This window comes from Bombus affinis, chromosome 14, assembly GCF_024516045.1.
Source record: "Bombus affinis isolate iyBomAffi1 chromosome 14, iyBomAffi1.2, whole genome shotgun sequence".
In the NCBI taxonomy this organism is placed as follows: domain Eukaryota; kingdom Metazoa; phylum Arthropoda; class Insecta; order Hymenoptera; family Apidae; genus Bombus; species Bombus affinis.
The window spans coordinates 6383722-6405357 of record NC_066357.1 but is presented as its reverse complement, the minus strand read 5'-3'; the positions used below and the strand labels follow the sequence as shown (position 1 = coordinate 6405357).

The 21636-nt window shown below is 34.8% G+C and overlaps 1 protein-coding gene across 9 annotated transcripts in view; it reads left to right on the top strand.

Annotated features, from left to right (window-relative positions):
* The first annotated feature begins 835 nt into the window (after window positions 1-835).
* Window positions 836-21636, top strand: part of LOC126923786 (MAP kinase-activating death domain protein) — a 40115-nt gene continuing 19314 nt past the window's right edge. For 5 of the 9 annotated variants that reach the window (XM_050737566.1, XM_050737569.1, XM_050737565.1 and 2 more), the window contains exons 1-24: window positions 836-952; window positions 5860-6082; window positions 6504-6672; window positions 6864-7029; window positions 7504-7684; window positions 7777-7934; window positions 8518-8818; window positions 9358-9687; window positions 10449-10481; window positions 10851-10963; window positions 11917-12611; window positions 13084-13322; window positions 13859-14053; window positions 16083-16424; window positions 16793-16861; window positions 16970-17170; window positions 17521-17716; window positions 17833-17922; window positions 17999-18132; window positions 18230-18388; window positions 18489-18680; window positions 18770-18857; window positions 19088-19230; window positions 20199-20339. In XM_050737566.1, the coding sequence (XP_050593523.1) occupies window positions 5987-6082; window positions 6504-6672; window positions 6864-7029; window positions 7504-7684; window positions 7777-7934; window positions 8518-8818; window positions 9358-9687; window positions 10449-10481; window positions 10851-10963; window positions 11917-12611; window positions 13084-13322; window positions 13859-14053; window positions 16083-16424; window positions 16793-16861; window positions 16970-17170; window positions 17521-17716; window positions 17833-17922; window positions 17999-18132; window positions 18230-18388; window positions 18489-18680; window positions 18770-18857; window positions 19088-19230; window positions 20199-20339 (4431 nt within the window). In that variant the 5' untranslated portion in view covers window positions 836-952; window positions 5860-5986. The remainder of the gene's footprint in view (window positions 953-5859; window positions 6083-6503; window positions 6673-6863; window positions 7030-7503; window positions 7685-7776; window positions 7935-8517; window positions 8819-9357; window positions 9688-10448; window positions 10482-10850; window positions 10964-11916; window positions 12612-13083; window positions 13323-13858; window positions 14054-16082; window positions 16425-16792; window positions 16862-16969; window positions 17171-17520; window positions 17717-17832; window positions 17923-17998; window positions 18133-18229; window positions 18389-18488; window positions 18681-18769; window positions 18858-19087; window positions 19231-20198; window positions 20340-21636) is intronic. The other 4 variants (XM_050737567.1, XM_050737568.1, XM_050737571.1 and 1 more) reach the window with 4 other exon arrangements.

Below are 21636 nucleotides of genomic sequence, written 5' to 3'. Positions count from 1 at the left end.
TTCGAGTACATGTTTCTAACAGCCTTCATCCTTTAAAGTTGTATATTGAAATACGCAATCCAATTACACAATATTAAGTCAGTTTCAGTACTGTCACTAAAAACGCATAAAGAGTAAAATTCAATCTCTTGTTTTCCTTACTGCAAATTCCAACTTCCCGTACTAGAATGTATAATCTTTTCATCCCTCTCAATAAACAAACTCTAATTCTTCCAATAGATATTTAAAATTACCGAGGAATTATATCATTACAGTCGAAAAAAGTCTATCACTCACCTCTTTCTTCTATCGCCAATTTCCTTCATTCTTCGTTAATTTCCATTAAATTTCACTTCTGAATGGAAACATAATTCGAACTTTAAAATATGAGAACAAAAAAATTAACGATATCACTTCAGGAATCTAGTCTTCAAAATATATTAAATAAACGCGAACTATCTATAATTCTACGCTATAAATGTAAAATCTATTACATAGAACACAAAAGCTTAAAATCTGTTACATAAGTATAATTCAATCTTATCATTTTATCACATAATTCTTTACCATTTCTCTATCAAAAATCTGCCCATCTTTCTTCTAGTTTCCCCGAAATCCCACTGTTATCTCAAAAGCCTACTCCTACTCCTATCCACGAAAACCACCCCAAAACTGTATCCCGTAGAAATTCACCTTCTGAATCTCCGAACACCCTCTCTTAGACCCTATCGATTGGAAATTTCGAAAGGGGAATTAAAAAGCCGGAAAAATGGTCGGTTCCGGACAGACATCGGGATTTGAGGACAACTTCGTGTCCCTTTCCCGACGCAAGTGCCGCCCCTGGTCGCACGCCTGCCTAGTAGCCTCGTCGTGAACGATCGCCAGTGTAGTATCGCCAGTCAGGCGATACGGTGTGCGGCCTCGTGCACGAAAAGCGACGATTTTCCACCGGGATCCTCGTTCTAAACGACACGTAAGTTCACCTAGCAGCTATGCGTTTCCAATATTTTTCAACTTTCTCGACGATACGTCGTTAGCTTATTACATCGAAATGCAAAACTATCGATTATATAGTGTCACTAATGCGATCTAACGAGCGACGTAGTTTAGGTCGCGTGCAACTGGCTCGAAAGCTTGTTGAAATTGGCCAAAGTTAAGCTATGGAAGTGAATGCGTGTTCCGATCGACTGTCGTTCTAAGGATTGAAGTATACGGTGGCTACAAGAAGCGTTTCTCTTATCAGGTTTTACATTTCGTTTTCATAATATCGAATTTTTATCCCGATGATGATATTTATGCAAATTCATACTTTTCGTGGAGATGGTTAAAAAGTGTGGAATCTAGGTGGGTGGTTTTTCTATGTACTAAACATTTTGTTTATTTTATATATCTTTGCACATTACATTCTCGCTACGATGCATTCTATGCATTTTTGCACCTTCGAATTTTCCATAAACACGTAAAGGTCCGCAGTACTATCAAATGATACGAAATTTAGTATAGTTGGATCTACGTAATTAATTACTATGTAAATGTTATAATACCTACGACGGTGTGTCGATACTTTTCGTAGCCAAGATGCATGTACTCGTAAAAGTTTATATATTTGATATTGTGGCGATGGTTTTTCGCTGGAACGCGGACGACGAATATGATTTGAAATTAGCAATTATTAATTAAGAGTTAAGAATCAGCAGTTCGAAACCATCTTATCGCTGTAAATTTTTCCACAGTGTTATTATTATTATCTACCCGATTTGAAATATATCGTTGCGTATTTCTGCGCTTGGTGCTTTTTAGCCGACTTATTCGAATTTCAATGACTTGATTTGACAAGTGATTTGATTAACGAGAAAGATATTTCAAGCCAAGAAAATATACTCATACTGATAAAGCATTGAAACTACAAAGTAACTTCAATTCAGGTAAAACGACTAATGTGAACGAGGTTTACACGCGACCTAAACGATGTCATTTGCTTTTTCTCACCAACGATGTTCCATAATTTCGATTGTTATATACATCAGCATTTAATAAATTAATGGTATATCGTTGAACAAGTTGGGAAATATTGGAAGCGCAAAGCCGCTGCATTTATACAGCGTCGTTTACCGCTGGCATTGCAACGACGCATTTATTAAATCCGTTTAAATTTTGCTATTCTAAATTTATCAAACTTCTGAATTTTTAATAATGAAATAAGTACGTTCCCATGTATCGTATTATCAAACTTGCTGAATTTTAACGATACGAAATGTTAGGAACGTTGCATTCCTTGACTGCGTACGACCTGTTCGTTGGAATCGTTGTTCGATGATGATATCCGACGATGAAAGATCTTTATCCTACATTCTATAAGCTTTTGAAAAAATTTGTTGGAACGAAGAGATACGAGCCGAGAATTATGCATATAAGATTGTCTGGGAACGTTGTAAAGCTTCTGTTACCTGAAAGTGTGCTACGTGTTCGTTTTGCAAATCGACTTTCGCAAATCGATGCAAATCGACGTATTGAAAAATTGATCGTACAAAATTGACGAGCGGAAGTAGTTTGATATATAAATATCCTGAAAAATTGCTCGGTCGAACGAAATATTACGATTTATTGGAAACGTTCCTATCTGAATAACATTTTGCAAAAGAATCCATGGATGAAAATTACGTATGCAGAGTAAGGATGAAATAAATGATACCACTTTGGTGTCTTACTTTACCTAAAAATAAAATACTACATATATGGAAATGTATATGTAACGCATGAAAAAACACTTGTCTCGAAATTATTGGCGTTTCAAATATTTTTTACGAGCGATAATAATCCGGGGAGTTTCGAATTATTTTTAGCGAGTATTATCACAAATGTATATTTATAAGACCATTTTTCATATTTAGACAGAGTGAAATACGTTACCAGAGAGGGGCCACTTATTTTAGCGTCAGCCTGTATATAAACATTCGAGTAAAGCTTCAATTATGTGCTGCTACGTTTACTTTGATTTTGCAAGTCGATTTTAAGGGTTTGTTAGGTGATTTCCATGGTAGGCATTGTTCGATGGGCTTTTGATCAAGATTTTACCATCGATGGATTGGGCGAAGTCTAATTGCTGTCGTAGGTGTCGATTTGTGTGCTAAAACGTGTTTTGTTTGATCACAATGGTATATCAGCTGGGAATTCTTGGAGAGGGTGAAAACATAAAGGGATGAAGCATGATAATCTTCGATCATATTCGGTCATATGTATTGTTTGTTACATTTTCGTGTATTTCTATGCTGAAAAGTTTATAAACTAGTGAATTGCGTTAGAAAAAATGCTTTGTAGTTTGATTCGTATCGAAACGTTGATTTGAAATAATTGGACGAACGTGGAAACGTGGATTCGTCCATTGAAGAAGTGAACTGGTCTGTTCGCTTGGAACGATTTCCTCTTGTTCACTTCTCTTTTATTTCTATTCAATTATATTTATTATATATATATATACACAAATTCCTACAACTCATATGTAAAATCACTTTTCATTAAAAACTCTTCTCCTCGAATTTTAGTGGAACGACTCATAATATATTTTTCGCCAACTTCATATCAATTCCTTGCCTATTAATTATCCGAAAAGGTAGGATTCTTAGTTTGAAATAACGTAAGAAAAGTTTAGTCAGAGAAATAATTAATAGTAGAAGAGATATAAAGGATATTGGCAATAATCGATAGTATGGAACAGATCAACGTGTTTGTTCGCGTTGATTCATTTTTTGGCTATCAGTTGTCTGCAAAATGTAATGTTGAAATTTCTAAAATAACTTAAAAGAATGCAGAGCAAAATAAATGAAAGTGCTGGAGAAACGAGTCAAGGATTGCTAAATCGACTCATTGATTGCCTCCCGATCGATACAGAGGAATCTAACGCAATTACTCGACGGATTGTTGAAATTTTGCAGCTTTATTCTAACGAGGGTAAATCAATGAATCGCACTGACAATTTTCGATAATTTTCGACGATTCAGCGAGCACAATTTCCACATTTTCCTACAATTGTACAAATCAAATATTTCTTATCAGTTCTCGTAATATAATTTCTCCGAGTCTTGCTGTCTCGAATTTTTGTTGAAATGTTCAAGCTGTATGTGTAAATTTTCAAGCATAGTACCGAGACCGTGATATCTCGTATTGCAATTTATCTCGCTCGAGGTGACGGAACGGGCCGGAAACGGGACGTTCTGTAGCGGAAAGTGTTGTTCCGAACGCATTATCCTTTTCTCACGACTAGTAGAGAAACTTGCGAGCGTCGAAACCACGAAATTAAATGGAAAAAGTAGGTCAGAAAGACGGAAAAGACGCGAAAATATTTTTGGCATCTACTCGAGGATATTATTCCGCGCAAACTCGTGCCATTCTTTAAGGAGGGATATATCGATTGTGAATTATCCTTTTCTTGAAACGAAATTCCTATTTTTAAATTATGCAAATTCTGAGTCACGGTATCCTTCAAAATGTTATTATATCGTTCCTCATTCTTCTTATTATTTATAGATTATATGGTATAAGAATAATAATTTTGATATAAACACAAATGCTTCGTTATTTTCTTTTGTTTAATTCATACGATTTTAATAATTTTACGGACTGTAGGAATTTTCAATTCGCAATTATTATTTGATGTCGCGGCAATAATTATTTAAACGTTAAGAAAAATTTCGTTTCTCGAACCGTAAGAGAATGTTTAACGTATTTTAATGGTTTTGTAGTAGATCATGATTAAGTTGAAGAAAATTCAGGGACGTGGAAATCTTGTCAATGTTAATGTCACCTAAAAGCTCGAACCTTTTTAAGGGATCTTCACCTAAATATTGCTTCAGAGAAGCTATGCTCGGCTTAAACCTTGTACAGTGCTCGAGCGTTTTTGTGATTCTTGTTAACCCAATATGGGTCACGAGGCTCAAGAAATCAATGAGCCTCGTGCTCCAAATATTGTTTTACGTACTATTAGATCGTACTATCAATTAACAGTTCAGGCAATATTATTTTCCATCGTCTAATCCGTTCTTTTTGTTTATCGCGTGTATCTAACTCTAAATTAAGTTGGAAAAATATAAAATTCCTCGTCGTTATAAAGTGCAAGGATTACATCTCTCTAAATAGGAATTGTTCTACAAGTTATTGTATCCATACAGTTATTATCAAATAGCAACTGTAGTAGATACATTTTTGAAGCACGAATTTCCAGAAATTGAGTGGAGCTTTTATGACAGAAATTTGGTGAATGCAAATTTCCGCGATAGAAATTTGGTACAAAACAAATTTCAGCGAAGAAAAGTTTGCTCAATACGAATTTCAATGAACAGAAGTTCGTTGAAGATAGAGGTTGTTACGAACAGAAATTTCTGGCATAGAAATTTCATAGATGGTAATTTCCCTGATGGTAAAACTAAATAATCGCAATAGAAATTGGTCGGATAAAAGAATTCTGGAGGATAGAAATTTCCTAAATATAAATATTCATTGATAGAAAAATGTTGTAATACAGACTTGGAAAATTTCCTTCAGATCGAAACTGTTGGAAAAATTTTTAGGGAAATTCTTTGACACTAGAACCGTTGATCTTTGTCAGGTACCTAAATAATAATAATAATAATAGTAAATTAAATAACGATAGATTAAAATTATAGTAACAGCTGTATATTTTTACTAATTATGAAAACATGATTTTAATGTCGATTATCTTGACTGGTGCGTTAGCTCTAGTGTTAAAATCGATGAAATTAATTAAAAGCCGAAGTAGGAGGCGAGATGCCAAGGCGATCTAGCGTAGAAGGACAAATTAAATAGAACTCAATTTTCAGAGGAAATATAATTCTGCGATAGTTATTGATTCGCGTGTGTTTTCAGATATGGAAGATTAAGAGAAGAATGATATAGCCATGAACCGATCAGGAGGCGATCGTGACGAAAGGCCGACGGCTCAGATGATCCGTACACATTGCACAGAACGGTGACAGAGCTGTAAATTACAGCGATGGATATACAGAAGAAGCACTTGTGCCCCCGCTTGGTGGATTATCTCGCCATTGTGGGGGCCAGACTACCCTCAGTCTCTCGCCAGCCTGTGCAGGTACATATTTTTCTTTAAACGAGTAATAACTATGAAGATTATTTATCATTAAGCATTTTAACAACTTTGCGGAAAAAAAGAATTTCAAGGAACAGCGGAAACATTAAGAAGATATCAAGAAATTTGAATTACAGCAGAAAGATTAACGAAGGAATTTAACAAAAATAAAGGAGAAATTTTTACGATAAAAAGAAGTGGTGCGGAGGTGGTAAAGATATCAAAGGGAGAACAGCAGCGATAAAAAGGGCAACGCGAGGATGTGAAAAAAGGAATTTCAAATAAGGAAGAGAAATATTTGTATATTAAAAGAAAGTGGAAAGTGGTGAAAAGAGATGATTCAGAAGATACAATTGTATTAAGCATATAGATGGTGCGGAATTTTATTAATTAGAAAGTTCATGAATGTATTATGATTATTTAGGTTCCAGAGTTGCTGCGACGATATCCAGTGGAAGATCACAAAGATTTTCCATTGCCGCTGGACATGGTTTATTTCTGTCAACCCGAGGGTTGCACCAGCGTGGGCCCAAAACGCACAGCCTTACGAGAAGCCACATCCTTCACTTTCACCCTCACGGACAAAGACTCCGGTACTCAATTATTTCCCTTTGCGTTTCTCAAAATAATCTTTCGAAGAATTAACTTTGACATTAGGAGCCTTGAGAAACAAAAGTCAACGCAGAAGTGTTGCGATTAGAATCAAATAAATATAATTCGTAAAATGCTTGGTTTCCTGATATTTATATCGTATTTTAACTGTATTTATTCGATATTATTTTAGGGAGAACTCGCTATGGTATCTGCGTGAATTTTTATCGACCAATAGAAAGGATGGGAGCTGCGGTCGGGAGTGGAGTGTCGATGAAAAGGGACAAGTACAATACGACGTTTCGAAGGGAGAGTTGGAGGAAAAGCATGGAAAAGAGCACCGATTCTGCCTTTTCTAGGTGAAATATAACACATCATTTTATCATAATCTTATTACCGGAAACTACACCCATTCTGTCAGTTACCAACGCTTGTCCGAACAATTAAAAATTCACGCCATTCATTTTCTCTCATTTGCGAGATATCAACGGGAAAGGTCAAGTGAAATATCAGACTCATTAGTAAAGTTATAATTCAGATCCATAATTACGTAATTGTTATTAGCAGCTGTGTATATTATACGAACATTTAAACATTTAAACGTTGAATCGCCTAAGACTGAAAATCGAGATTCAGCCGTTACTTATAGTCTGACTACAAAAAAGTGGAAGCTTAGGAAATATCAATGAAATAGGAAAGAATTCTTTTAGGAATATTCCTCCAACATTTTTAATCGGATATTTTCACCATTTTCTTTTACGCTGATTGTATTGATTAATTAAAAAGAATATTTTTCCCAATTATAAGACTGTATCTCTAGCTGTTCTTTATAGCGACTATAGGAGCAGTGCAGTGGGCCCTAGCGATTCAGAAAAAGATTGCCCGAGCAGCAGAAGGGACTCTGACACTTCGCATATACCAAGTGCACCAAGATTAGGTATCACTGCACCGAGTGGAGATAGTGAAAGTGGAGGAAGCCATTCTCCGTCTCCACGTGCTTCACGTAGACGACAGGTAAACTGGTCAAAAATGTTGTATCGTTTATCTAATATATAACTAACATATGTATGGTAATCTTTATCTTTATTTCATGATTTTGCTTCCAGAGGATACGAAATCATTCGCTAACGTCGTTATGTATCATTTCCCATCATCCGTTCTTTTCGATGTTCCGGGAATGCCTTTTCATTTTGAAGAAGATCATCGATGCGTGTAACGAGAGTTCTTCACCGCAGAAAGTCGGTGCTTCCCGGCAGACCAACAGGTAAGGATTAATCCTTACAACAGCAAACTTACATCCACTTGCGTTCACTCGCTAATTCTTCCTTATGAATATTCAAATCTCATTTCGCATGCTATTTGTACGTGCCTCTGTTTCATTGCTCCTCTCTCACTTCATTTCCCATCGCGTCGGTTGTATTAACGATAGTTTCTATTTTTGTCTGTCGATTGCGTATTACTATAAACGTAGGGATTACGGTACAAATATTTTTTAATGATTCTCAGTGGAAATGATGATATTCTTTGTGACGAATGTTTGTCTATGAGATACGAAAGTATGTTAAGAGTTTAACAGAAATACTTCTTGTTCTTCTATTTAGTTATTTTGATTTGTTCCTCGCTCGAGAGTCTTCGCTTCAAGTAACTTTAGTTTCAGAACTATTGTTCTAAATACGATACATATTTTTATATCATGGTATTATACGTATTGCACTGTATTATATTCCAAACCTTAATGCGGTGATTAACGCAGCTTTCAATTGTTTTTAAACACTCAATTGAGATATAAGTAAATAAATGAAGAACGAGTTTCTTAAAAACAGAAATTGTCTGCCGATTTTTAACAGAGACACCGTGTGGAGCGTTTTAACAGGACAAACACTGGAGGGAACACCATCGATAGTGCTACACGATGTCCGAGAGATCGAGACGTGGATATTGCGATTGTTAAGCAGCCCTGTACCTGTTCCGGAAAAGACACGCGTCGAAGTCGAGATCGTGTCGCAAAGTATGCAGCCACCACTCTGTTTTGCACTCCCAGACCACACTAGATTTTCTCTCGTTGATTTCCCTCTGCATCTACCCCTGGAACTTCTTGGCGTTGACATATGCTTGAAGGTCCTCACGTTGATTCTCTTGGAGCACAAGGTAATCTTTCTTTTAACCATTTAAATAACAATTATTTTCTCTTGAAAGTGATCTTTTCTTTAGAAAGAAAATTTTCCAAGCGTATCTTTCATTTTTGACGAATTCTTTGTCAGGTACTAATCAATATATTTAGTGTAATTTATAAGATTTGAATTTTTGTAAAACGTCTTCAGCCTGTTTAAGATTTTCTGTTTATTCAAATTTAGGATAAGAGATTTAAGGAAATTGATTTTCCCAATTATATCTTCAATAATCCGATACTTTAGACTGAAGATTCTTACTACGTTGCTCAGAACAATTAGAGAATTTCCACGTTTGATTTTTATACCTCATTCCTTCTTTTCACTCGTTCTTTCTCTAACGATTGTTTTAAAGTTAATCTTCCACGATGTGATAAAAATAATATACTATTGTAAACACAGTAGTTCTCAATTTTTTTAAATTTCTCAGTTTCACTCTCTTAATTTTCTGATAATATTGGGAATGAAGATAACAGAAGAAATGGAATTAATCGATGAATAAATTATATTTGTTTGCAGATCGTGTTGCAATCCCGCGACTACAATGCCCTGTCGATGTCCGTAATGGCGTTCGTAACGATGATTTATCCTCTGGAGTATATGTTCCCCGCGATACCATTGTTACCCACGTGCATGAGCTGCGCGGAACAGTTGTTGCTTGCACCTACACCATTTGTTATCGGAATACCCGCTACTTTTTTATTGTTCAAAACGAACTTTAAAATGCCCGATGACATTTGGCTAGTGGATCTAGACAGCAATAAAATAAACGCACCTACTGGTCTGGGTGATCAATTGCCCCCATTACCCGAACCAGAAGGCACCGTACTAAAGAACCACTTGAAACAGGTAAATAAATAGACATTTATCACGATCAAGATTAACCCTTTCGCAGCCTAGCGAATAAAGTATTAGGAAAAAAGAAGACCAAAGAATTTAAAAAAATTAAGAATTAAATAATTCCAAAGTTAATTGCAAATAAATTCCGAGATATTTCTGTAGGCTTCCATATAGGAAAATATATTATTTATTGTCGCATCGACTAATATAGGTCATTAGCGACCACAATTACATTACATAAGTTGGTACAGTCGTACGATATGTATACTCATTATTATTATTATTATTATATGTTTAAGCGTATGCATTTGTACGTATGTATAAACGATAAAGTACGTAGGAAAATTCTATACAGTGCAAATTTTACGAATTGACGAATTAAGAACTAAAAAGTGAAGCCGATTATTATTGGAGAATTTTGAGATATTTCTGCAACATTACGTTTTAAATAATTGAACATTTTCGTTGATAGCATTCATTCAGAGTCATGCACAATTCTTACTTATATACGTAAATGAAATGTTTGAACCATGGATGACAATAATATTGTATTATTATGTAGCTACTTAATATGTAACTTATAAAAGATAAGGCTATTACTGTAACTTTAACGTTAAAATGTAATATCGTATGAAAAGCTGCGAAGGAGTTAATATGACAAAATTAGAAAAAGAGACGAAATATACTCTAGTATATCTCTCTACGGTAGACAACAATATTGACAATGAACCAAGTTGATTTAATCATTCCTCGTTTAATCGGTTCCGCAGGCAATGCAACTGATGGACCAAACCGGCTCTGGTGTAAATATTTCATTTATCCACTCTTTGCATGAACCATAAATATATAGGTGATACACTCCTTGTGTTGTAGTTAGCGGCATGGACTAATTTTGCCTCATATACCTACGACAAGTAGATTTTATTTTTTTATTTGATTATTCATTCTTAGAGGATACAGAGCACGTGTTATTTCCGTTTCAAGGGAAGGAACCGGAAGCTTTTTAGAGACTACGATCTAGGAAGTGTAGTATAGTTATAGAATAGACCGAGTAGACGTAGTTGCTTAAACAATACGACAAATTCTGAAACGCGAGCTCTTGATAGGAAGATATCTAGAAAATTGTATTATTACTCTGCGTTTTTCTTATTGGATGGTGTTTCTTTTTCTAGGCAATGGCTAGTATGTCAGTTCCGCAAACGCTTTCGCAAGACACTTCTCCGAGGACTTCTCTGCAAGCTCCAAGTAGAAGGGAAAGCCTAACTTCTCATTTGTCCACTTTAAGGTTGGCAATTATATTAATCCTATTGGTTTCTTTAATTTTTGCAACCCTTGAACCATATTTCGTGTTTTATAGCGAGTGTCATTATAATAATGATAATGATATTTTACGAGCACCAATCCAATAGATTAAATTCAATGGTTGTTTGCAATTTTTCTATAGTTATATATGTATTAGATTGTTCAAAAAGTTTCAATATATTTTTTGACGAATTTTTACCGTCCATTGGTTTATCATAGCGTCATGATTTTTAAAAGAAACTCCACCTTGTTCAATGAATGTTTTTGTAATTAATAACGTAAAAACTGTAGATGAGAAATGTTTAGTTTCTTCTAGTTAAACATCTTATTCCTTTCCGTTCTTATGTTTCTTTCTGCTGCCTCTTATCCCTTCTTTATTTTATCTCTATTTTTATTCGCTTCAATCTCTATTCTTTTCGATTTACCTTTTCTATGCTTTTAGTTTAAGCTTTCATCTACCTTACTCTTATTTCAATATCAATTTCAACTTTCTTTTATACCTTCGTGAATACGAAGCGCGTTAATGCGTTTACTGCTGATTGAATTTTTACTTTTTACTATTCTTTTACCCCACAGAATAACAGAGAATGTTTCACAACTGAATATCGAATGCGATAAAAACAAAACGAATAAAAAGAGTAGGATTGAATTTAAAGAAGAGAAGGCTTAGAGACCAATAACTAGACAATTGTAAGAAAATTTATAGAAAATTTATAATTGAAAAAATGTGCAGAATTCATAATAGGCAGAAATAGAATATCCGAAGTATTTTGATCACCATAACAATATCTAGCAGAGTGAGGCAAAGTTCTGCTTAAGTGCCATTTCTTCAATTGCATTCATAAAAATATGAATTTGCATGAACATTCACAGTCAGCTAATACTAACACTATCGAAGCAATTAACTCTTGTTACAATTAAACCAATTCTTCACAGTGTGTCGTCAATGAAGCATAGACCTAGCGTCGAGCATCATCCGAGTCCAGCGAGTTCCCCAGGAACCAGCGCGGCTTCCGGTCATCGTCGTTCCTCTATATCTCAGTCAGCGGGTTCCTCGTCACCTCAAAAACCATTCTCTTCCCAAACCATACAATCTTTCAACCCATTCATTTATGGAAACGACGTGGACTCTGTAGACGTCGCTACGAGAGTGGCCATGGTGCGTTTCTTCAACTCTCAGAACCTTTTGGCGAACTTCACCGAGCATACGAGGACACTCAGGCTATATCCGAGGCCTGTAGTCGCCTTTCAGATCAATTCTTTTCTCCGATCAAGGCCACGGACCAGTCATTTCTTGAATAAGTTCGCTAGAACTCAGGCGGTGGAATTTTTGGCTGAGTGGTCGCTCACTCCCAGCAACGTCGCGTTCTTGAGAGTGCAAACAGGGGTGTTTGACCCAGCTCAAATCGGAGACAAGCCAAAGTGGTACGCCTCGAATTTAGAACCTATTTATTTTCCTGTTTGGGACAATGGTAGCTCGTTGGCGAACGCTTTGAAGGCGATGAAGGAACACGAGAGTCAACCGACTGACGAAAGCGGATCTGACTCGGAAGGTGCTGAGAGTACGAGTTCCTCTTATTCGTCGCTGAGCGATTTTGTATCCGAGATGGTGTCATCCGACTTATCTCCAAGTGAGTAGCCGTAATTAACAAATAAATCATTTTTTTTTTAATTTAATGTGCAGTGTAAATGTAATCAAACGCAATGTTAATGTAGAAAATGATTGTTATAGTATTTAGGAATTAGAGTTATGTAGCTAAATCTCAGTTAAATGAGATAAGCTTCGATTCCCCATTTCTTTGATTGTGTTCACAAATACATGAATTTACACAAATATCTGCAGTTAAATACGTTTTTAAGAACCGTTTATGTTTGACAGAACTGGTATATTGAAATTATTAGAAATGGAAGTAAACGAGTGTTGATAAAAGCTGTAATGTTTAAGAAGGCTCATACTTAAAACGAAAAAAATGTAACATCAATTAGAATCGTTTACTCTTATCTGAAATATTCTAATGATGGAATCAAAGGAGAATCTAGAATGAATTTTAATTTAATTCATTGATAATTCTATTTCTTAATCGGATATAATTTGTTTTACAGGCTACAATTGTTCACAAGTGGCGCAGCCTCAACCAATGTCCCTGTCTGTAGACCCAAAGAACGTTTACGATCCACCCAGTTCATTGCGATATCCTGGAGTGGACGAAGAATCGACAGTAAGGCCAGAAAGTCCTTTGAGCACTTCCTCCAGTCACAGTGACCTAAGCAGTCCTAGTTTCAACAGGGACTCTGAGTTCGAGTTAAACCCCAAAGTTCAAGAAGGTTCACAATCAACCAATGTGAGTACTTTTAAAAATATATATGTACTCAATTCTGCTTGCTTTTGTTATTAATTTGCAATTAATGCTACACTTATCAATAGTAATTTTCTTCCCAACAGAATGTACCAGAGTAACAGAATCCTAGATTAATTTCCTTTTTTTAAATTTCTGACTTCTACTTCACACATAATAGTCCTTCATTCTCAAATGAAACTTTAGTTGCTAGCATACGTAATTTTCTGCTTAGGATCATTCCACAATTATTTTCTAAATTTATCCTTACTACGGAGTAATAAGAAAAGAAGAGTTAAAAATTATATCTTTATTCCAAAATCTTAAATCTTTTTATTCAAAAGAAAAAACCTGAAATCTTATCTTGCTCCTATAATTTTTAATTCTTCTTTCGTATCATTCTATCTATACGAATCTCATTATACATAGAACATACCGTATCAATCTCCAACACGAAGCAACTCTTAAAAAACTGCTAAACTATTGACAAAATAAAAGTATCCTCATTACGCTCGACGTCCTAACAAAGTGCTTAATCATAGGATAAAGAGGAAGGTGGTAGCTTTGAGTCAGACTCAGCGTCCACGATAACACCACGCACAATCCTGAGCGCACAAAGTTCAGTAGGACAGTTTGGAGTAGGGAAGGGACGTTCTTTAGCGACTCCGAGCATCGGCGACACCGAACGTCCTGCCACATCCCACAGGACTTCTCGCGTCAGTAGATATGTCGTTCCTGTGAGTTCATCCTTCATTGGTGGTCTATTGACTGGTGTAACATCTATCGACTACTTTCTATCGATTTTTTTCGTTTTGATGTTGTTTTGAACTTTGCATGCGGTATATCATCGAAAAGCAGCAGATTTTCCACTCGATGTGTTCAGCATGGAAAACCCTCTTTTTCATGGTCGTTTGACATTTCGTTATCGAGTTACGAAGACTTCCTTTCATTTCATTTACACTTTCATCTATCGTTCGATGTTCGATATCGCTCAAATAATTTCTTTTCCTTTGGATAATTTTTCACTTTTCAATGTTTGTTCTAAGTATATGGTACGAATATATTTTAAGTTTTTGAAACTTCTTTAGGAGTTTCTCTTTGAATTTCATATGCTATAGATTTCTTTTGCTTCTCGATGCCTTTTTAGTGATTTCTTTTAAAATTTCAAAGTATAGATCTGTCTTATTTTTTGAAGCATTTTCAGTGTTGTTTCTTGGAATCTTATAATATAGATTTCCTGTATCTCTAATGTTTTCCATTTTCCGATGTCTGTTGATTCTTTCTGCAATTCTATAGTATTGATTTTCCTTTATTCTTCTACGTTTCTCTAGTGTTTCCTTTCAGAATTTCATCATTCAAACATCTTTTTCTTCCCACTTATTTGGTTTTTAATTCTGTAGTGGAAATTTCTTCTTCTTTCTTATATTTTTCTCCTAAGATTCATTTCAAGCATTTTTTAAATCGTTTTCGTATTAAAAAGATTTGTATGTATTATTTGTATGTAATCTACAAAACGTTTCATTGATAAAACTGTCCCAATGTAGTTCATTGATATGTTTATTATCGTATCAATATTTTACGGATAAATTAAGTCAAATGCATGGTATCTTTTTTCATTCCCCAAAATTGAAATTAACAACCTCTATGACATTTCATCAAAGCTGTATGTAATATAAACCTTCATCTCAAAGCATCAATTATCCTTTCGATCAATCGGTCTCAACTTATTTTAACCCTTTGCCTTATAATTTAATAACAAGTTAAGTCAGACTACGAAGAGTTGTGTCATCTTTGCTTAATCATCTTTTTTATTTATAACATCATTTCAGAATACCACTATCCAATTATATGTATACAACAGAGAATATTGTAAGAATAATCGTCTCCACAGGCCTGTTTTCTAGGAAATTTTAAAGACGACTGACTGCTTTCTCTATTTAACTCTCGCCTGGCAAAGACTTGATTATTATCACGTCAAACGAGAAGAATTTCTATCTCCATATAATGATAAAATTGTTCGCGTAGTTTTATAGAATAATGACGTCATTGTACGGTATAGAAAGTAAGGAACGTAAAACATCTGCATTTGTTAGAATTGACCCAGCCTCCACCGGCCTTGACCAGCCTCAGACGTCGATAAAGAACGTTTTTTTAAATTTTACAGCGATACATGTTGCATTTAACATTCCATACTATGATTATGAAATAAGTATTTTAATATATAATATTATAAATGTCTCATCTGAAAATATTTTATTTCCTGTTTTAAACTTCATTCTTCATGTACATATATACGTAGTATCACCTTTTTCTTCACTTACGTTACTCTGTGTATTTATATTTACTTTCCTCTCTTAAATATCTTATCTCTTGTCTTTTGAATCGAAAGCTTTTTACATAACAATCTTTATCTGTCTTCCGATATTATTCGATATTATATAAATATATATAAATTCGATATTATACGGCAAAGGGTAGAACTTGTATAATATTCCAAAAAATTAACGATTAACATATCTAACAATTGAATCAAAAACTTACCAAATTTACAATTAGAGAAATTCTCCCTTAAATTAAAGAAGGAATTCTTCCTCTATTTCATCTTTCGATATTTAAATGTAGGTGTATGTAAAGTTGAAAACTGTCCGGTCTTTCTTCCCACAAGGATCTTTCTCCAAGAACAAGCGTCCTCTTCAGAAATATTCGATAAATCCTCAAAATAGCTTACGATAATTAATGTTATCCGTTATTCGTGTTATTTCAAAGATTCAACCAAGTGCGGCAAGCCTGCAGCGTCACCCAAGTGTGGGCAACGTTTTAGCAAGGACGTCGAGCTTTGGAGCAGGACCATTTTCTCGACAGACGAGTAGTAACAGTAGCAACGAAAGTGAATCGTCGATGGTTTCTCGACAATTATCTGTGAATACTAGTGGACAGAAGCAGGCCGAAGGTTTACCAAGACAAGCCTCCAGTGTGACTGGAAATGGTGTGTTAAGACAAGGTTCTCAAGGATCGTTGTTAGAACAAATAGCGAGCCAGGCGAAGGATTTGGTCCGTGAAACTAAGAGACAGAGCAGCCAGGATGGAATTCTTGCTCAGATGGATAAGGTATCTTTGTGGCCTTGAATATTGTGAATATTCGGAAATCATGGAATTTTAGATGTTATAGAATTTGACTGAAGAACGATCACGTTTAACGCTTTTTAAATTTTAATAATGTCCATGATGGTTTAAAATTGTAACAGAATGGTTAATGATTTATACAGAAAATTAGGGCTTTTCAGATTATTATTGCTAATCTCATCATTGGCTATACCTTTTATCGATAATTTAAGATTCTTCCGATAATAATCATACCAGCCCCAAATACTTTTGATATGAATTATAGTACAATTTCCTTATAGTTTATTTTCCTTGAAAACTTTCAATAATCCTTTTCTGTAAATAATTGCAGCTTTTTTCTTTTTGTTTTACAGTTGAAACATCAGGCGAAGGAGAAGATTACAGAGGCCGGGGAAGATAGTCTCTTCGCGCCATTGGAACAAGTGAGTCTTTATCTCAAAACATTAATTATAATATTTAAATTAAACGATATAATTATAATACTTAAATTAAGTAGAAGATATTTAATTTTTCGTTTAAATATTAAACAGTTGACGCAACAGACGAAGAAAGCCATGGGGGAGGCAACGAAATCTGTCCAAGAAGCTTCGAAGAGCGCTTTGGAAGCTAGTAAAACCGCGGCTGGAGTCAGCAAAAATACATTCGATGATTTAACGTACGTAAGCAAGAGCACTTTTGGAGACTTGACGAAAAGTGCCAAAGAGGTTGCTGCGAAGAAAGGTTTACTCAAGGTACGCCACATTATTATTAATGATACATTTCTTCATTTCGTTAGATTTGGAAATCTTTGAAACTGATTCATCTACTGGATTAATCAGGATCTCTCTTTCAAAAAGTTTCTAAAGAAACTTTGAAGACACTTCGAAGTTCCAAAGAAATTCCCAATAAATCTTATAACAATAGCGCAAATACTTGAAACAAACTTTAAAAGTTTATTGATACGGAGAAAATACGCTAAATAAGAATATTAAAAATAGAAAGTTTCTTTTAAAGGGAACTGAACGGTTTAATTTCAAGTGAAAGAACTGTGTTTCAAAATTAAAATTCTAAGAAAAAAATTTTACGAAATGAAATTATTTAGGGCCTTGGCGATACGCAGCATTCACCCCCATCGCCTCCGGGAATGTTGCAACGAAGAGATTCGAGTACTACGCAATTGGTCGCTTCGGATAACCGCGGAGGGCGCCGGGAAATCGGACGTGATTTTTTCAGCAATATTAGTAGTGATTTAAATGGCATCGCTACGCAAACGAGCAACATGTTTAGCGATCTGTTTGGTACGTTTAATCTCTTCTTTCTTATTTATTGTACAAATACAATACAAGAAGATATACAAATGATAAAAAATATATAAAATAATTCATTTTGTGTATTTCTCTTTTTACACTTGTAGGTAGTAAAAGTAGTTCTAATCGAAATACCGGCTCCCCTCAGTCCCAAAAGGCGGATAAGAAGACACCATTACTCGGACCTTTCCCTAAAAGTATTTATTATCCTTTTTCAATCTCGACTAATTATAAATTAATTTCTGACTCTTTAAATTGTTTCGTCTTATTTAGGTAAAACAGGATTGGTCGAACGCTCGTCATTGATAAAACACTCGACGAATAAAGCTAATCAGGAAGATATTCAGAGGATGCAGAATGCAGAGAGATCTAGTACAAATAGCGACAATCAAGCTTTCCTCACGGATGTAAGTTCTTTCATTTATTAATATTTATTTTGCTATATTACACAGAATTGGAATTAACATTCAATTATAAGAGAGATATTTTATGAATTTATATCAGGTGGTGAATCAGGTGATAGCCGGCGAAGGCGTTGGTTGGCTAAAACTGAACAGGCTGAAGAAACTAATGGAGGATGAGAGCTATCGAGATCTGGTGGTGACGAAACTGAATAAGGGTCTTCATAAGAAGATTAGTCCTGACGATCATATCGACGATGTGGTGAGTGTAATTTATACAAAACCTTCATGATGTATACATATGGTCATAATGCCAATTTCAACATTCATGAACTTCTCTTCGTTCCGCTTTTTATCAACAGTGTATCTCGAAACCAGTTTACAAGGGAATGCTAAAGTGCCTTCAAGCAGTGGCTCACGGTCTTGGACACACTTACAATAACTTCGGTTTAGGTGGAATGGCGTCAGTCTTCCAGCTATTGGAGATTGCACACACTCATTATTGGAGTAAGGATCTTTCAGAGGGTGGTTTCGATAGTTCACTAATGTCTCAAGTATGTACCACTCGTTACAAATTATCTACCTTGCTTCGTGTTATCAATGTTATAATTCGATTCTTTCTAATTCTTTACGACTCCTCCAGGCATCTAGCCCATTTGGCAGCAGGGAAAATTTGAAGTCTCCACAGTCTCCTGTACAGCCCGAATTTTCGGACGCACCTCGAAAATCAGGTAAAATAGAACACGATAAATTGAACGCAAAAGACTTGAAATTTCAGGAATTCCAATTAAAATATATTAGTGATTCATTTAATCATTCATTTAATCGTTAGGATCTTTTAAAATAGAAAAATATAGAACGACGTGAATTTTAATGTATCCCATGTTACATTATAAATTACAGTTTATTAATATTTCAAATCTGAGTTGATTCTAACACTATAAATGTCCTCTGATTGAAGATACGTCTCAACTTCATTTGGATATATCACACGGCCACCCACCACCGGCTAACGAAGGGAGCCATTCTGCGACGGACACGTTCTTCGATGTGTTCACGAAAAAAGGAAAGTTCCTCAGCAGGCTAACGTCCTTCGACTCTGAGGTAAAAGCAACGAGTTCCGTCAGAACGTTACCTCGTGGCATACGAAGGTAGCGAAGGTGTTTTTCTCTCCATGGTCTCACTTTCTGTCTACATTTCACGTGTACAGCCCGATAACTATAAAGCTTACCAAAACTATTCTTACAGAATGTTTCGTTTCCCTCGTACGCTTTCATGTATAATATCTTATATTCTAGATTTTTTATATATTTTTTCTTCTTTTTTATTGCAAGCCATATAGAGAGCTGTACAAAGAAGATATTTGATTTCACGGAAAAAGTTTCTACTTTCTATGATACCTTTTCTCCTGATTAAGAATTTTAGAAGACTATAGATCAATCAAATGTATTGAATTTACTTATAAGTTAAACGCATTGATGGTTTTAAAGAATCCATACATATTTGAAACGACATAGGACACAAAATTATTAAACATTTGAAAGCGCAGGTGAACGAAAGGCTCTGTAGGATCAAACAGCGACAAAACAGTTGTTGAAATTAAAAATTCCTATGTATTATCTTCCTACGATGGACAAATGGGTGTTGTTTCCGTTAAATACACAGGTACACATAATTGCATGAGAGATTGTTATACTTAATATTGTCAAACGATAAGTATTGCCCAAGAATAGTGATCAGTAATACTAATCCACGAGCTTAGAGGAACACAGAGCACTACGGGAAATAATTCAGAACTATAATACATAAATATCAGACCAAATGAAACTTATGAAAATTCTTTATACACCTAACATTTCGCATAAACAATAATAAAATACTATATTTGTCCTCCAACAGTTAATATACAAATTTAATATTCGGGGTTCTCGCGAGATTGAAAAGTCCGTAAATCTTTTAAATTGATTTCCAATTGTTAATAATAAATAAAACAAAAATTAAGATAAGAGAAAGAAAAAGAAATAAAGTTGCAAGTAGTAAGTGTGCTATATAGAGGCGTCATGTGTTTTTAGAGTGGGCGGGGAGGTGGAACAGGAAGCAGCGAAGCTTTATCCACAGACGGAGGTAGCATAATCACTAATCCTGCTTTTCGGCAAGCGCACCAGGCTTCTTTCCGAAGCACTGTCTCTGATAGCGAGGTCGAACAAGGCAATGTAAATTGATCACTAATGAGTCTTTTCTTTTTTTTTAATGTGCTAATTAACATAGAATATTTTAAAATAGTTGTTAGCAAAACCGAACCAGGTTTATCCAGATGAACGACCTATGAACTATGCAACAACAAGCCTCTATATTACATGTAGTATACATATAAGGTGTGGTATCAATTAATCACCATGATAATATTTGAGCCAGTTTCGATAGTATAACAAAAAGAGTACTTCAAATGAAAATTTATTGATTTTAATCTAAATACGATTGAACGCTGTGACCAAAATCTCATTTTCTCTTCATTCACAGTCTACGTTACATTAAATTATTAATTGGCCAAATTTTTGTGTTGTTCGTTACTTTAAAGAAACGTTTAATTCGTTTCAAAGAATTAATAATTAATTTTTTAGAAATGCTCATTCTGAATGATCTTCCCTCCAGAAGAATGTTGTCTAGACAAAACAAATATTCTTAGATAAAACGAAGATCAACGTAACATAACTTCGGTTTCTTCTTATGAATCAAAGATACTCTTTTTTGTGTACCCATATAATTTTTCATTTAATATCAATGAACTTTGGTTTGAAATATTTCTTTGCTAAATTATCCGAACGAGTTCAAACATCGTGGCAATTAATTTGTGTCACACTCTGTATGTAAAATATGTAGCTAAGAAAGTTTTATAGTTTAGTGTATAGAGTTCGTACATAATTCTAGTTGAGAGTCGATGGAAAAAGAAAGCAGAGCTTGTGCAATACTTGCATTTTGTCAAAGTTTGCGAAACATTGAATTACAATGGATCATTTGAAAAGAAGATAAAGTTAAGATTGGTTAAAGAGAACGGTAGTGAACAGCATGTTTTGCATCTACGATCACTAGATTAGCGTTTGCACTAATGAAAAGACGAAGCTTTTGTAATTGCTGTTAGTACACGATGAAACACACGATTAGCTTTCTATAGTTAAGAAAGTTGTGTTTGATGAAAATTAGGCATTCTTTGAGAACTTTTTGGCGGAGAAGTATTCCACTATTTTCTACTCTTTCTATTAAATTAATACTCTAAATTAATTACCTTTTCTACTAAAGGGAATTGGTTATGTATATATGCTTTATATATAGAAGAAGAATGTTAACAAATTGAGTTGTGTGAATAGCAGAAACGTATTGCTCTCGCATAGCCCTATTTTTCTTTATTTATACACTTTGTATGTACCTGAAAAAAAATTGTCTTTTGCAGTTATCTGTTACAGTTTTCCCTAAAACAATTCTTAAAGAATGTCTAATTCGTTGTGCGTCAAA